Here is a 17,828-nt window from a genome sequence, read left to right on the forward strand (position 1 = left end):
GCCAGGGCAGAGAGGATTCCAGAGCTCCATTAGGGTCCCACTTAATCGTTGTGTAAAATGTGACCCGCACAGCTCTGTTGGGCACCATTCACCTTCTAGTATCACAGATTTTCAGTTATTAAGAGGACAATTTTCCAGCAGAGGGCATTAGTATCTTGAAGGAAGGATACTACTTTTTTGAACTTTGCACAAAGCCTCCATACGTTGACTGACTACAGGGCTGAGTCCCATCCATTCAACACCCACCTTGTCCTGAAGTCAGTGTTTCCCAACCTGTCCCCCTCATGGTACATAGAAGATGATGCCACTTGTAAGGCGCAGGTGAAGAGAGGAAGTGCAAATGGCAGCTGACCCTGGGGGCTCCATCCACCACAGGCCCTGCCCGGCAGCCCCACAGGCTGAGGACATCAATGTGCCAAGACATGCCAACTGGGAAGCCTTGCCCTTTCACAATATGAAAACTATAGTTACGAGTCCAATTCTTTTGTTTTGTAGGTGGGGATACTGAGAGAGGGAATGACCTACCCAAGGCCACAAAACCTAAAGGTGAATTTTGAGCCCAGGTCTCTTGACTCCTTCCCCAGTGTTTATTCCATTGTGTCTACATTAAAAGACTTAAGACTTTCACATCTCTTGCTAGATAAGATAGGGTCAGTTATTGGTACAGAATTCCAAAAAAGGAATGACAGAAAAAGAAGCAATTTTCCCAAGGTGACGGTCAAGAACACAAAAAAGGAAGAAATGCATACCACTTTATACCTAGACTTGTGTACTACTATGCCCCTAATGATAGTGGAAGATAAGGAAATTGATCATATTGAACCAACAATCAGCAATGGGTTTTTAAAAAAATCAAGCTTTATTACTTATTTTTTGGCACCGTAGTCAACAATTCATAGAATAAGTCACTTCAAGTCATATATTTTTTGGCACCGTAGTCAATAATTCATTAAATGGGTCACTTCAAACCACTCAAGAGTACCAGTGAATACCCCCTCACAAACCCTCCCCTACAAGACATTTACTACAGACGACTAGATCCATAGCCACTGCCTATGGATCTATAAAAGGGAATGAGTCTTTCTGTGAAACAAATCTTAGCTCTTATCTATATAGTCAAGCTCAAATTTTTGCAGTGGCTTTAGTCAGGCAAATTTATCATCATTCATTACTCGGAACATATAAAAAATTATAAAGCGGTTGTCAGTTCCTCCCTAACATCTTTATTTAATCCTAATTTATTGCTTATGGATGCTGAGCTCACGTACAATATTGCAAGCCCCATCTCAGCCCATCTTAATTCAAGCTGAGAAACAAAAAAGGCACCAGTCCTGGTTCACATATCCCTAGTCAATTAGCGACCAAATTCCAAATTAAGAGGACAAAGAGTGCTCCTTAATTCAACATTACATGTATTTCCAGTCCTAATCCTAGACACTAAGCTACCCCTGATATAAACTGGGACTCAGTCTACGTACACATCACACATTTCCTCTGGATTTAGAATTACTTCACAAGCTAAGAAAGGCAAAAGAACCATAACCCAGACTTGCATGTAAGGATTTGGCCTCAACTATTAAACAATACTTTAAAGGGGACCTTATGATTCTTTGCTCTTTCTGGGAATTCCTCTGAACAGAGGCGAAGGAGTGGGTGGTGAAAATGGGTTCCCGTCCGATCAGACTGAAATGGTTAAGGTGTTACCAAATTCCTGAAAGAACAGAGACAAGCAAGTAAAGGATGAGACCAAGTGCTGAACACCTCTCTTAACTGTGCAAAAATAGGAAAGGCCAGTTCCATTTACTCTGTCATGTGGACCCCTTGTGGAGCTACAAAATGTACTAAGGGACCTCCAAGATTTTGTGCCCATGAAAATCTCCTCTCCTAGTCACAAGGTAAAAATATATAAAAAAACGTATTGGCAGACTTCTAAATCTGACATGACTTCTCCCAAATACAGCTGCCTTTAGTTGCTTTATTAATGCCTCTTTGCAACATAATGGTGATGGTAGGTGATGGAGTGACATCAGGAGCGCCAGAAGGAGGGAGTCAGAAAGCCCTTGGGGACAGGAATCTCCTTGCGTTGCAAACATTTCTGGTGAGGGAAAGATGAAGAAAACAGCATAAGTTTCTAATAACACTGCTCCCAACACTCAACAGTTGGAAGAAACTTTGAGGGACAGCAAGTTTAAGTTCTATGGAACAGTGGACAAAACTGGAAAAAGCAATTAAAACTGATGGTTCTGTGTAAGACTTCTGCTTCTGTATGAATTCCATCAGAGGACAAATTAAATGATATTATTATGCCTGTCCCACCCTTGTCTCCCTACAGCCTGGCCTCCTCTTTCACCATCACTATCTTCCCAGTTGACCTCCTGGAAGCTGAGAGTCAGTGGGTTATCTTGAAAGACCTATTACAAAATTCTAAATTATTTGTGAAAATTAATTTCTTAAAATTCCTTGGCATGCAGGAAGAATCCAACTGAAAGTAGTCTGTTCCCATGGAGAAAAGTGACCACATTCACTACCTCCCCAGACCTGAGACTGAAAAAAGAACCTTAGTCAACATGCAAAAAATGTACTGGTGAGAGAAGATTCATTATCTCTTAGGATAGCTTACTCATAGGCAGTAAGGAGAATGACACGTAGGAAGAAATGATATGGCAGCCCTTAATCCAAAGGTTAAGGGGGAATTATGAACAAAAAGCAAGGTTTGGAAAGACTAAAAGGGAGAGATTACAATAAAAGTGTCTGGAGGTGCAAGACTTGTCAGACACAGGTGCATTCCTGGTCAACATCAGTTTGGGATGTGTTAGTCTAAGGACATCTTACTTCCAAGAACTGCTTGAGGCGTATGAAGGAACCCATCTGTCCTGAGCTTGTGATGGCTTCGATTCTACAGGGAGAGAAAGAAGACACGTGAATAACACCTATGATACCTACCTCTCTTTTGTAGAGGTGCATTACTGATCTGGAATGAAGGGGTAGATCCAATGACTCACAGACATGTCTTCAGACTATGGATGCTGTCACTCTTCCAAATGAGCCCAACTTCTTTTCAAGTAAGGGGATAAAGGAGAAGAGAGCACTGCTGCTTTCCAGGGTCCTTGTGATCAGGTGAGACAGGTTTTGCCAAGGCCTAACCCCCACTTGAAATGCCAATGAGTTGAGAGGAAAAAGAGGGGTACTTGGAGGTGAATGCCACACCAGAGACAAGCAAACTGGCTGATAAATCAGTTTCTCTAACTGATTTAACGAGAGGATTTGACTCCTTGGTTTAATTCATAACTACATGTGATCATCATCCCAGATTATCTGGGGGAGTCTGGAAAAGAATAGTTTAAGAATACCAGATACCTTAACCTAACGCCTTCCTAATGTGTGCTTTTGTTTAGCCAACAATATTTCAAAGAGACTCATTACATTTCAAGAGCAGTTATTCAAATATCAAAGAGGAGAAGGACAGGAGCAGGAAGATGTCATACTTAATATAGGTATTTTTAGTCCGAGTCAAAAACAGCATATAATAGCATCCAAGTGTATATGAGTTTTACCTACTAAATCCCCTGTTGTCTGCTCAACAAGCCTGATACCTGGGGAAATAGTCCTCTTTGATGAGAAGCATCATCTTCCAGAACTGGACCTGGTACTGCTTCATGAGGGCATTCCCACACACCTAGAAGGAAACACAGACACTGTCAGAGCAGAGAATGAAAATTCACATTTGCAGAACAAATCCGTAAGGCACATCAGCCCTTTGCTTTTCACTCTTATCAGAAATTTCAGCCACAATGCCACTGAACTAGCTACCAGGGGAATAAGTGAGAAAACCCAACTTTCTTCCACAGTATTTCTCTGTATATGGCAATACCTCCATTTAACCAGACTGTCAGATCTTAATGAACTATTCTTCTTTTACTCTGCTTAATGGAAGCCTTTCTAGAGGTATGGCATACCTCCCAACCCTAGTAAGCAGAGTATACAGAACACCACTTGTGTTCTCAGTGACTCAAGATCATTGATCATGTACTGTGACTTCAGGAACTATTCAGGTGATTAGGAACTATTGGCATTATAGGCCAAATGGTCCCATACTTGTTATGGCATGTACTCCAAGCATTTCTTCTTTAAGAAGTGTCTCCTTTCCACAGAAACCCTTACCTTCACCCTACAGTGGTGGTCCATTATAGGCAGATAGAACTGTTGTATAGAGCCTCTAGATGGGGGAGATACCTGATTCAAGTTGGCTAATTATATTTTCTCTCCTGGGAATCTGCAGTCAGAACAACAGAATACCAGTTCCACCACCCTGGGTGACCACACTGAGGCTGAGTGACATAGCTCAGGACAGCTACTTTCTTCACTGTGTATAATGAAACAGGGAAAGTCTGCCTGTAGAAGAAGAATGAGGCAGCTTGCAAGAAAATCAGTTATGAAAGACCATGTGGCTCCACAGAGAGACTGTCTTGGTGCCTGGTGATATTCTAGTTACTGGTTCCAGGTCCTCATGATATTCAACTGCACATGCCACCCATGGTTCTGGGAGTCACTTCTATATCCCTAAAACAAATTTCTCTTTTCACTCACGCTAGGATGTACAATTTTCTGTTCTTTAAAATGAACAAACATCCACACAGAAAAGGCAAGTACAGTGGGAAGAAAAAGTAAAAGCTAGGTTTACTTAGGCTGGGGAAGACATTTATGACCCTGGAATCTAATACTGTTTATCTTAAGGCTCGTTTTCTATATTGCTTCCCCATTCATGTCACCCAGTGGCCCAAGGCTGTCTGAACCACTGGCTTTCTCTTGTGATAACTGAATTACGTACCTCCAAGAAGTCAAAGAGGAGGGTGGCTGTCACATCTGACAGGGGCTCCATGTTTAAGATCTGTGCCAACCAGCGCCAGCCATGATTTAAGCCATGAGGGTGAATCTGGGAGGAGAGTAGCTTGTTCATGATTTGATCTCATTTTATTCAGAGATCTAAGCTCCCAATATTATCATTCAGCCATTACCAAGTGGACATGAACCCCCAGATCATTAGCCCAAGCACATGACGCAGGGCAGAAATAGAACAAGCTAAACAAATTCTGTTTTTAAATATTCCAATATGTTAGTTTCCACACATTTTTTACAAGATCCCTGTGACATACATGTGTCAGTTTCAGTTTCAGGGATTTTATAGGCAACAATTACCCTTACCAACATTTTATTTATTATTCTTGGTACCTTTAGCACAGAACCCGGGACACAGCAGGTGCACAATAAAACCTTCTTGGATTCAATTAATTTCTATTTTTTCTCTATTAGGTCTTCAAATCCACTAACTTCTCCATGCCTCTAACGCATTCCTTGAGAAAAGAACTGGGCTAGCAGATCAAAGCCCTGAACCCCAGTTGTGGCTCTGTCACTAACCTTAATGATTGATTTATAACATACTCTCCTCTGGTAAACTGTTAAAAAACCAGTTATTTAAAGCCCCAGCTGAGTCAGCCATTGAATAAATGTCTCTGATGATCCAAAAAATCCATATCCTAATAATCAATATCCATTTCTCTAAAGAATACTTGTGAAGCTGTCATGCCATATACTTTACCTTATCATTTAACTAAACTGACTCTCTGAAAGAAGGCCAATATATCTCCTGTGGGTGGAGTACACTAACACGGACCTGGTCCAACCTCTCATTAGTGACAGTAAGCCTTTTCTACCTACCGCTTGTCGGTTTCCATATGGCCACTGGAGCTGGATGATGGCAGCATAGAGACGAATCATCCCAGACATGCGTTTCAGAAAGTTGTCCTGCTGTTCCACTTTGGAATCCTTTACTTCATAGCCAAGCCTCCTATGTGGGAAGAAAAAATTCAACGTGACAAAGCTAAAACAAGGGTGACAAATCAGAGATTACTTTTTATGGCTAAAAGTAACAATATATTATTACATTTAGCATTATTATTAGTATATTATTAAATATTATTATATCTGTAGAATACTTTGTTTACAAAGCAATCAAACCTGTTTCATGTAAGCCATATGAAGTCAACTCACAGGTATACTCCTAGGAGGTAGTGGATATCATTACCCCCATTTACAAATAAGGAAAATGATGCTCGAAAAGGTTAAATAATTTACTCATTTTTGCCAAGCTATTAAATGACAAAGCAGGAATAAAATTCCGAGATCCCAGGATTCTAGATCCAGTATTCCTTTCACTAAACTATATATTGATTATTGGTACACATAAATCCACAAATCCCAAAAGCTGTCAAGTTTGCATAAAAGACATTACATTTCTGATAGAACATTCAAGGCACATAAGAGGAGCTGTGAGATGGAGGGGAAATGATTTTCAATTCTATTTATAGTTCATTAATCACCCGAGGGATAGTGAGTACCAAGAAAAACAACTTTACCTCTGATAGTCTTCCAAAGCCATTCCCTCCTTGAAAGCTGGATAGAAAGGAACAGAATAAGGACACTTCTTGTGTAGATGAGCAAGAATGAGGTCCCCCACTCTGGGGTGGAGCTCCCAGATTCCAGATGCCACAACCGCGATGGGGAATGCTGCTTCATGATGAGAGGCCACTTCCTCCTCTCCTTGTTTCTGGGAATACAGAGATGGGTACAATTTTAAACTAATACCCCTAGAAAGGCTTAAATGTTGTGCACCAGCCTCTTCTTCCCATACCTCTGACAACAAGGATTCTTACCACAAATTTCTCTGCCAGTTTGTACTGGACAAAGTCCAGCCCCTGTGGGTTAAGTGTGATGGACACAGAGCGCCCACCAGATTGAACAGGTTTTCCAGAGAGCAAGCTGTGGATCTTGTCAAAGATCTCCCTCAGCTTTGAACCTAGGCATGATAGACAGAAAGTCAGTTAAAAGATACAACTGCAGATCAATCTCTTTTTCATCATTGTAATAACAAGGTATCTACAGAAACCCAGCTATGCAGCCCTACTGAAGTTCATGCAGAAGAATGTATGACAATCAAATACATGTTGTAGGGGATGAAGAAATACGTAAGTCATGGTACTATTCCAAAAGAATTCCTTATTTGGGAATGAACTCATTCTGAAACTGACACACAAAACAAAGAGATAAACAGTATAGAAATAGGTGTTGTGTTACAGATCCCATAGGCTATGGCTGATCTATCCAGAGGAGTCAGTTGCATCTCTAGGAAAAACCTTCTAAAGGACCTTCCCAGCTCAAGATGATTTCCCCTGCTTCTCTGGGACCTGCCTTCCTCTGTCCTCAAAAACAGAGAAGTGGGTTCTTACTTGTATCAAAGATCCTGTGTGCTCCAACCTCCACACCAGCTACAGTTAGATTAGGGGGTAGTCAACCTGAGCCAATCAGCCAACTAAGAGTCAATTCCTTGAAGTGGCTGGCCCTGTAACACACATGCTCATGAGCAGTATGGCCTTCCACCTGCCGTGTGGGCCAAAGAACAGCAATCAATAAAATAAGAATGGAGATGTACAGAGGGCAGATGAGATGAAAGAGGACACGAGAACTAAAGTTTCTAGCCCCATTCTTGTCACTGGATTCTGTAAAGTACCCCTTTATCTTATGATAAATGCTTTTTTTCCCTTAAGCAGATCTGAATTAGTTTTTGTTACCTGAGTCAAAGTTTTAATTAAAACAGCAATTCCAGTTGAGAAATACCCTGCCAAGTTACTAAACACTTCAAGAAATGTTAAAAAAAAGTCTCAGAAATATCCTCCCCGATGGTGATTCAGTTTCATAAAAAAAAAACCCCAAAAAACAAAAAAACAAATAAAACCCCCCAAAACCAAAAAAACCCAGCCACATTTCTTAGGAAATAGGAAAAGTGGGAGGGAATCGTGAACCAAATAATGAGATACCATAGAAACCCCAAGACTAATATTTCTAGAAAAATAGAAACAGAGCCCCAAATCTTACTAAGATGTTAAAATATACATATTTGCATACCAATTTACTCAGCTCATATTCAGCTAAGTCACACTCTATTGCTACTTTACTGATAGTTTCAAAGGACCTCACCCAACCCCATGGCTGACATGGTCTCCCATATGCCACACCAGCACCGTATCTTTATTTAAATTTTCCTCCAAATCTAACCGCTCGTGAACACCCATCTTGCTTAAAGAGACAGGAATTAGGTCATCTTTTTCTCTCACTCATTCAATCTTTACTGAGCACTAACCCTACAGCATGTTCTGTGTCTAGCTGGACTATAAGCTCTTAAAAGGCTTACAATAATGGTGAGACACAGGGACAAAATCAAGAAATGTGAAAACCAGCAAAACTAGAGACTAATTAGATGTGGAGAATGAAACAGAGGAAGCAGTCATGAAGATGAGTCCCAGGTTCCAGCTAAGGTGACTGAATAAATCATGGTGCTAATGATTACTTAGAGAAAACAGGAGAAAAAAAGAGGCCTAAGGAAGATGCTGAGGTCAGATCTGAACACATGAAACTTGAGGTGGCTGAGAGACACCTAAGCAGAGATGTCCTTAAGGAAGCTGGAGCTAGAGGATCTGAAGGTCAGAGGAAAGGAATGAGCCAGAGGTGGAGCTGGGAATCATCAGTATATAGGTAATATTGAAGCCACAGGGATACATAGAATGAAAAGAACTGAGGGGTAAGAGTAGAACCATAGAAAACACCTACAATTAAGGTGGGGGTAGGAGACAGACAAACCCACAAAGGAGAGAGAGAAAGAGATAGGAGGAGAACCTGGAAAGTAATGCTGCCCTGGTGGCCAAAGGAGTAGAGCTTCACAGAGAAGGGGGTGGTCAATAGCACCAAATGGAAACATGAGGCAGATCAGGAGACTCTTAGAAGACAGAGGAGCAAGCAGAACTTAGTTTAGAATGTGAGCAACTCAAGCATGTTTACGGGCAAGGGTAAGCACCCTGTAAAAGGGAGGAAATGTAGAAAACAGGAGAGAAAGGGAATAAATGATGAGGGGAAGTCTTGCAGATGGCGAGAGGGGCTGGAATAAGGACTGAGGTGGAAGGGTAAGCACAGCAGGAAGGAGGCCTCACGCTTGGACACAGGAGACTAGGTGGTAAATACAGCTGGTGAGAGTGGAAGGCACCTGAGGCGCACCTGCTTGACGCCTCTATGTGGCTGATGAAGGAGGAGGCGGGATTGCCTGCGGTCAGCTGAGGGCAAGGATTGAGGATAAGCCTGGGGACAGCAGTGAAGGTGTGGATTGGCTGCCCACTCAACCTCTCCCCCTTTGCTGTCGCTATCAAAGGAAACAGCACATTAAATTCCACAAAGTGATCGTGTTTATTTATTTATACCTTGCCCTGTTCCAGAAAGAATTTCAGGCAGCAAAGTGATACGTAAGTTTTGTCAGACAAAGCCTCTCAAGGGCAGGAACTGCAACTCTCCCATGCTTTTTGGCAACAGCAAGTTAACTGGGGAAGCTGCGACACATAAGTCAGCCACTCGGCAGCACAGTCCGGAATTTGGAGGCTTCCACATCTAGAGCTCTATAAAAACTCTGGTTCTAAAGAAGTCTTTTCCCTGTCTGGTCCTCACTGTCTAAATCCCAGTCTCTGCAGAAAAAAAGAAATGAGTCCTAAAGTATTAACAAGGCAAGCTTGGAGTTTTCCTATTTTCTTAAAGATAATACTAATTTACCACCACATCCACAGGATCTAAGTATGAATTTTTCTGTGCTCTGACCAACAATGGCCAGAGTAATTTTTTTAAATTTGTGAAAATACACTAGATAAAAATGATACTGTTTTAATTTGCATTGCATATATTAATGATTTTGAACTTATTTTCATATTTATTGAATATTTATATTTCTGCTTTTTTAAACAGAAAAGCTAATGTCATAGGACAAAAGCAAAGACTACAAGTCATATCCTAGGTTCCCTTAGTGGTGTTTTCAGCAGTAACATTCAACTTTAAAGTTAACAAAAGCCTAAATAATTTATTATTACTAGATAACTTATTAAAAATGAGTCAACAAACACATAAACCTGATCCAACTGTCAACATTTGTGTGAACATACTCTTTTTACAGGAACCTTACAAATAAGTAGATTTAGAGCGTAAAAAAATAATACAGTGTATTGAAGGACCACATTCTTAACCCCACTGACCAACCTGCAATGGTGGAGATTTGGCTCACTGGGATGGTGGCAGCCTTCTGGAGGTCCATCTTTATCTTTTTGATCTGCCAGAAAAGAACAGTGAGAAGGCAGATAGTTTTTTGAAGAGCTGAGTAGATGCCACTTAGGATTAGGGAGCATGAGATGCCAGCTACATTCCTTTGGGACATGAGGCTGTGGGAAGCACCATCAGGCCCAGAGAATTCCCCCTATACACTCCTCTCCTACCTGACTGTCCTTGCTGCTCATCAGACCCTCAAAGGCCAACACACACTGAGCAGCAGCATCCTGTAGTTGCTGGTACCACTGCATTGTACTGTCTTGTACCTTCACCTGGAGGTCTGAGGAATGAAAGAGAGGCTTGAATGATAGCTAGTACTCACTGGATATGTAATACGAGCCAGGCACTGCTCTAATCACATTATACATGTACAAGCGTACTTCAAAAAGTTCGTGAAAAAATGGAATTAAAAGATAATATGAATCTTTCCATGAACTTTTTGAAGACCCCTCGTATTAGCTGCTTTAATTGTCATAACAGTATGACATAGATCCTATTATTATCTCCATTTTATGGATAAGGAAACAGACAGAGAAACGTTAAGTGATTTGTCAAGGTCACGTTGCTTGTAAGTAGAAAAACTAGATTCCCATTGATCTGGCTCCACTCTCAAACATGATGCTATACTGATTTGCTTATGTATTAAACAAATATATATCTGTATATATTTATTTAAAATACTCAGCAGCAGCAATACTTGGAACAATACATCTATAAGAATTATATAATTCATTCATTCACTCCTTTATTTTTTGGCAGCTGGCTGGTACAGGGATTGAACCCTTGACCTTGGTGTTATCAGCACCAAGCTCTAACCAACTTAGCTAACAGGCCAGACCAAATTATATAGACTTTCAAGTCCTCATGGAAAATGTTGGAATCTGAAATCAGTCTCCACATCAACCAAAGCTGAATATAATACATTACGTATGTAAACACTCTGGTTAATTGTTCTGTATCTTAACATAATACTGAAAACACACTTGTTTGTTTTCATATTCTGAAACTTAACACCGATTTAAAGGACCAGAACTCACCTTCATTTTGTTTCCCTCCTGGGCCTTGGCTGGGAGCTGGGGACTCTTTGTGGGCCTCTGAACCCTGCTGTACCTGTGAGTGTTGCAGCTTTACCTGGGCCTCCTCCTCATCCTGCCTCTTCTTTTCTTCATAGGCTCTGGAGATCTCCTGTCCCAAGTTGGTAAGGAGGTCCCGCATTTCCTGCAGAGCTCGCTCAGCCTCAGCTTGGCTCTCTGCTGTAGGACAGCCACTCTGACAAAGTGACAGAGATGGCACTCAGTGGTCATTCCCTAGGTACTCTTGTAGGGCTAAATCATACATCAAAGAAGTCAATAAATCGCTGGAACTAGAATTGTTGTGTCAATGAAATACCAACACTCAATATAATGATACTTACTGCTTTTCTTGTTTTCTTAAAAGTAATACCGATTTACCATCATATCCACAGTACCTAAGTATGAATTTTTCTATGCTCTCACAAACATTGGCCAGGATAATTCTTTTAAAGTTTGTGACAATATGCTAAAGAAAAATGATACCTTTTTTTTTTTTTTTTTTTAAAGATGACCGGTAAGGGGATCTCAACCCTTGACTTGGTGTTGTCAGCACCACGCTCAGCCAGTGAGCTAACTGGTCATCCCTATGTAGGGATTCGAACCCACAGCCTTTGTGTTATAAGCACCACACTCTCCCGAGTGAGCCATGGGCCATCCCTAAATGATACTATTTTAATTTGCATTGCATATATTAATGATTTTGAACTTATTGGAAAATTACATTTCTGCTTTGTTAGGTGTTTGTCCTGTCCTTTGTTCATTTTTTCCATTAGTGGGTTGGAGGTAGAAAGTGAGAGTGACTTATCTGATTTCCATACATTGCAAGAGCTCAGTTTGTATGGACATTAAATTTTGGTCTGCTTTATATGTTATAAACATGTTTCCTAGTTTGTAAAGTGTCTTTAACTTTTATGTACTCATATCTATTGAGCTTTTCCTTTGTGACTTCTGCTTTTATTGCTATAGTTACACAGTGCCTCCATACCTAAACATAATTCAAACACTCACATTTTTTTCCCACTGAATTTAGTGATTTCTTTCTTTTATCTCTGTTTTTACATTAAAATACCCAAGAAATATGAAATAAGATGAAAGTATGTTACAATTTAGTCTCTACTGCCAGCTCTTTCTAAATAATCCATCTTTCCCCCATTGATTTGAAATGATACCTTTATAATATATTAATTACCTACAAAAAAATCTGTCCTTTCTGGGCTTATTATTCTGTTCCACTAATCCTGCTATCCGTAACTAGGCAAGAACAAATTTCTTTAACTGCAGTGTTACAAAATGTTTTCACAAAGCAAGTTCCCAATCACTAGTCTTTTTGAAAAAGCCCAGCATATTTCTATTAGAATTTTACTAAATCTATTGATTTAGGCAAATTTGATAGCTTACTTTATTGAAGTTACAGGAACATGATAAATCTGATTATTTAAGTCTCATTTTATAAATCCAATAAAGTTTTGTACTTTTCATTATGTAAATCACATACATTTCATGCCAGTTTATTTCTAGGTATTTTATATCCCATTACATTTTTAACTTTTTTTGCTAGGATATTCTGAATTTTGGCCACATTATTAAAAAATCTCATTAAAAGTCTCAGTAAAAAGTCTAATAGTTTCCAGCTTTTTTCTCTTAGCTTTCTAGGTAGACAATCACCTTGTCATTGAATAAGAGTAATTATATTTCTTCATTTAAATATTTACACTTCATTTGTTTCTATTGCCTTGTATTGGCTAAAACTTCTATAACAACATTGAACAACAGTAGCGATGTGGTATATTTTTATTTCATTTCCAACTTTAATGGCATACCTAAAATGTAGTCTTAGGTGGGTACAAATGCTTTATGTTAATGAAGAATAAATTTTTATTCTTAGTTTACTCTTTTTTTTTCTTTTCTTTTTTTTTTTTTTTTGTCTTTTTGTGACCGGCCGCACTGCGCTCAGCCAGTGAGCAGCGCACCGGCCATCCTTATACAGGATCCGAACCCGCGGGCGGGAGCACTGCTGCGCTCCCAGCGCCGCACTCTCCCAAGTGCGCCACGGGGTCGGCCCCTGTTTTTTCTTTTTACATCAGGAAAGGCTGTTGAATTCTAGCATATATCTTTATAACATCTAATGAAATAAATTTATGATTTTGATCCTTTCACCTATTAGTGAAATAAATTTTGTGAATAGATTTTTATCCAATTGAACCAGTTTTACACTGTTCTTGGAATAATACCTCTTTGGTTATAGTGCAATATTCTTTTGAGGCACTGATAATTTTATTTCTTAACCTTTTATTTAGAACTTCAGTACATAAATGAGATTGCATGTAAGACTGACATGCACATTTCTTTTGTCAGAATGTGATTATCAGGATTACAAAATAAATTGAGAAGCTCTGCATCATTTCTATGCTCTGCTCTATGTTTGTCAGTTTTGCGTCTTAAATCACTGAAGCTCCTCATTTTAAACCAACTCATCCAAGGTAGTGGAAGAATAAATTTAAAAATTCTGCTTTGGGGATCTACCCATTATTTCATGATTAGTTTTTTCTGTTAAATATTTAAAGTATTATTAAACTACATCAATTAAAATAGGATGATCTTGGTATAAGAATAAAAACATACATGAAGAAAACAAAAAAAAAGCACAGGCCGATTAGCTCAGTTGGTTAGAGCACAACGTTATAACAAAAACGTCATGGTTTTAGATCCCCATATCAGCCAGCTGCCAAAAAAAAAAAAAAGGAAAATGAAAAGGAGTGAAGAGAAAGAGCTTCTGAGATAGTATTTAGTGAGATAAAAGGTAGGAGAGGTGTTGGCAAAACAGTATAAATAGTTTTAAAAATAAAGATCTTTATCTCCCACCAAACATCAATTTCATGTGGATTAAATGAGGGGAAAACCCATAACTTCTTTTTTGTTTGTTTGTTTCTAACTTCTTTTTTCATTTTTTGTTTTTATTTCTTGCAGCTGGCAGGTATAGGGATCTGAACCGTTGATCCTGGTTATAACACCACACTCTAACCTAGTGACAATAACTTCTTTACATTAAAAATGTTGTAAATCATGGCTGCACTATGGATGTATGATGTGCATCCACAATAGAATTCTATGCAGTTATATAAAGAAATGAGGAAAACCTACAGGTTGCTAAGAAGTGATCTCTGGGATATATTGCTAAGTATAAAAAAGCAAGGCATGGAACGGTACATATAATAACCTACCTTTAGAGTGCTGCGCTGGGAGTGCAGCGACGCTCCCGCCGCGGGTTCGGATCCTATATAGGACTGACCGGTGCACTCATTGGCTGAGTGCCGGTCACGAAAAAACGACAAAAAATAAAAAAAATAAAAAATAATAACCTACCTTTTATCTTGGGAGGTGCATATATAAATGTATTTTCTTTTGTTGTTAAAGAATGGATACAACACCCCAAAGCTAACAGAAACAGTCACTTGCAGAGAGGACAAGGACAGAGTGGAGAAAAAAAAGAAAGCCAGACTTCTCTGAATATGCCCTGTTTTGTAGTTCTGACTATGGAACTATGTAAATGTTTTAAATATTTCTAAAACAAAACTAAATCCAGATTTAAAAAATCTTAAAAACCAAAAGCAAAATGGAACAAATGAACCCGTTTATCAAATTGATGGCTTAACAACAAGAGAATTATTTCAAGTGAAATGAAACAGTAATTTAATTATGCATCCATAGTAGTATATAGCTGTAGGCAAAAAGAACTCAAACTGTTCTTAGTAATCATTATTGTTAGTATTGGTATTATTATTTTGAAATTACGTATGTGTCATACACATACACAAACACACATATAGTATATATGAGGATAACGTAAAAAAGCAATGTTGATTTATTTATTTATTTTTTATTTATTTTTTTTTTTTTTTGTCTTTTTGTGACCGGCCGCACTGCGACCGAACCTGCGGCGGAAGCACTGCTGCACTCCCAGCGCCGCACTCTCCCAAGTGCGCCACGGGGTCGGCCCCAATGTTGATTTATTAAGAACTGAACTTTCAGAGTGGGATAAAAATGATACAAATATAAAAGTCAAAGAAATCAAATTCTGTAATCCTACATTTGAATGGAAAAGGTCAGTATGAATTAAAGATGTATTTCTACCTAAAAAAAATACATATTGCCTAGTTCTGTCCATTGAAAAGGCCTAGAGACAAGGACAAACCCTAGGAACCTGACTGTGGTTTCTAAATACCCTTACCAACTCAAAGGCAATAGGGCTCCTTGAAGAAATGGCTGATTCTAGGTCTTGGAAGAAAATGTTCAAGATGAGGTACGACCATCTTATTTTACTTGCCACCCACTATGACAAATACTACTAGGGCCATGTCAAAAGGAACTAACTCTAAGGCGCTTCCATTGGCCAAAGAGAATGCTAGAAAATCAACTCATTATTCTGAAAACTGATAAAGAGAAAGAATCAAATTTTAATCCTGCCTTTCCCATATAAACTGCACCTCAAGATAAATTGTTTTGGGGGAAAAATTTCTTCTTTGTATAAGAATTCCAGCTAATAAAGGCAGAAAAAATGATAGAATTTGAAAAACTCAAAATTTAACAGTCCTAATGAAATAATGGATATAAGCAATGATCGGTAATGGCCACTTAACCATTTGCTAAAGGCTCCTAGGGATATTTATATGGAAGATAAGGCTGATAATATCTGAAGCCATGGTCAATCTTTACATCACAAGTGGAAGGACAATCAGATATTATACGCCTCCTGATATGATATAATAACAAGTATACAGCACCGTCTATGACGTACTGCTGCAAATGTACTTTGTACACACGAAAAATGCAAAAACAAATCAGAACCTGTTCAAGCCTCTAGATCTGTACTGCCCAATAAGGTAGCCACATGTGGCGATTTACATTTAAATTGATTAAAATGTTTTTAAAACTTAAGATTCAGTTCTTCAGTCACACTAGCCACATTTCAAGTGCTCAATAGCCACATGTGGCTCCTGGTGACTGTCTTGCATAGTGTAGACACAGAACATTTCCAATACCACAGGAGATTCTACTGGACTCCACTGCCCCAGATAAAGTTACCAGGTCACAGGAAATACAATGAATAAAGGAACATATTAATATACATCACAGGGATGCAACCACATTTTGGAATTATCCAAATATAAAAAAAATTTACAGAAAAAATGACCCAGGTTCTTTAATAATAAATGGCAAAAAAAAAAAAAAAAAAAGATAAGGGCAAGAGTTTGAGATTATATAAGACTTAAGGAAGAGACATAGCAATCAAATCCGAAAGTTTGAACCTTGTATGGTTGATTTGATTTTCCAAAGAACTCTACAAAAATATTTTGAGATAACCAAAGAAATTTGAACACTGATTAGATATTTGATGATATTAAGGAAATTATTAGTTTTTTAGGTATCATATTAGTATTTTGGTTATGTTAATAAACAGTTTTGTCTTTTAGAGATACATACTAAAATATTTTTTGGATGAAATAATATATCTGAGATTTATTGTAAAACTCTCTGGGTAGGGGCGCAGGGAGAAGTATAGATGAACCAAGACTGCCATGTGTTGATTCCTGTCGAAGCTGAGGAATGTGTATGTAAAGATTCATTATGCTATTCTACTTCTGTACAAATCAAACTTTATAAAGAATGGGCCGGCCCGTGGCTCACTCGGGAGAGTGTGGTGCTGATAACACCAAGGCCCCGGGTTCGGATCCCATATAGGGATGGCCGGTTCGCTGACTGGCTGAGCGTGGTGCTGACAACACCAAGTCAAGGGTTAAGATCCCCTTACCGGTCCATCTTTAAAAAAAAAAAAAAAAAAAAAAAAAAAAACTTTATAAAGAAAGGTAAACAAAAGCCATAAAGAGAATTCAAAGGGAACAATAAACTATAAAAATAAACTTCTGCCTCAAATATGATAAATGCTTGAAGTCTTTAATATTTAGAATTCATATGAACTGATTTTTTGTTTTGTTCTGTTTTTGTTAGCTAGTATGGGGATCCAAACCCTTGACCTTATACATTGACTTTTAAAAAAACATAATCTCTGGGCCGGCCCGTGGCTCACTTGGGAGAGTGCGGTGCTGATAAAAAAACATAATCTCCCATAGAAATATGAACTAAGGATAAGAACATATAATCCATAAAATAAATACAAAAGGTTAATAAAGCTGGAAAATGTTCAGTCTCACTAGCAATTCAAGACGTACAAATTTATAAACAAAAAAGTTACTGAATGAACATGTATATAAGAAATTTACAATATCCAATATTGTCAAGCATACAGTGAAAATGGCACCAGACAGTGCTGGTAAAAGTGTAAATTGGTACAACTTTGGGGTGTGAACCAAGAACCTTAAAATTCTTTAATGAAGTAATTCCATTTCAAGGAATTTATTTCAAAGAAACAATCATAAATATGTATAAAATGTATACAAAATGATATCATTGTAGTGTTATGCATGGAACTGAAAACTTAAATGTTCAACAATAGGCATGTTTTCTTCAATAAATTCTGGTATGATTATATGTTGAAAGTATCCAATGTCA

At 38.5% G+C, this 17,828-nt stretch overlaps 1 protein-coding gene across 2 annotated transcripts in view; it reads right to left on the reverse strand.

The window, feature by feature from the left end:
• Positions 1-836: 836 nt before the first annotated feature.
• Positions 837-17,828, reverse strand: part of GLE1 (GLE1 RNA export mediator) — a 40,846-nt gene continuing 23,854 nt past the window's right edge. Inside the window, exons 7-16 of one of the 2 annotated variants that reach the window (XM_063081917.1) lie at positions 11,226-11,457; positions 10,356-10,468; positions 10,123-10,192; positions 6,711-6,853; positions 6,414-6,604; positions 5,716-5,845; positions 4,829-4,933; positions 3,594-3,676; positions 2,833-2,896; positions 837-2,095 (exon numbers count right to left, since the gene is read on the reverse strand). In XM_063081917.1, the coding sequence (XP_062937987.1) occupies positions 2,027-2,095; positions 2,833-2,896; positions 3,594-3,676; positions 4,829-4,933; positions 5,716-5,845; positions 6,414-6,604; positions 6,711-6,853; positions 10,123-10,192; positions 10,356-10,468; positions 11,226-11,457 (1,200 nt within the window). In that variant the 3' untranslated portion in view covers positions 837-2,026. Of the gene's footprint in view, positions 2,096-2,832; positions 2,897-3,050; positions 3,150-3,593; positions 3,677-4,828; positions 4,934-5,715; positions 5,846-6,413; positions 6,605-6,710; positions 6,854-10,122; positions 10,193-10,355; positions 10,469-11,225; positions 11,458-17,828 lie in introns of those variants that run through there. The other variant, XM_063081918.1, reaches the window with a different exon arrangement.

The sequence above is a fragment of the Cynocephalus volans genome, chromosome 17 (assembly GCF_027409185.1).
Source record: "Cynocephalus volans isolate mCynVol1 chromosome 17, mCynVol1.pri, whole genome shotgun sequence".
Lineage (NCBI taxonomy): Eukaryota > Metazoa > Chordata > Mammalia > Dermoptera > Cynocephalidae > Cynocephalus > Cynocephalus volans.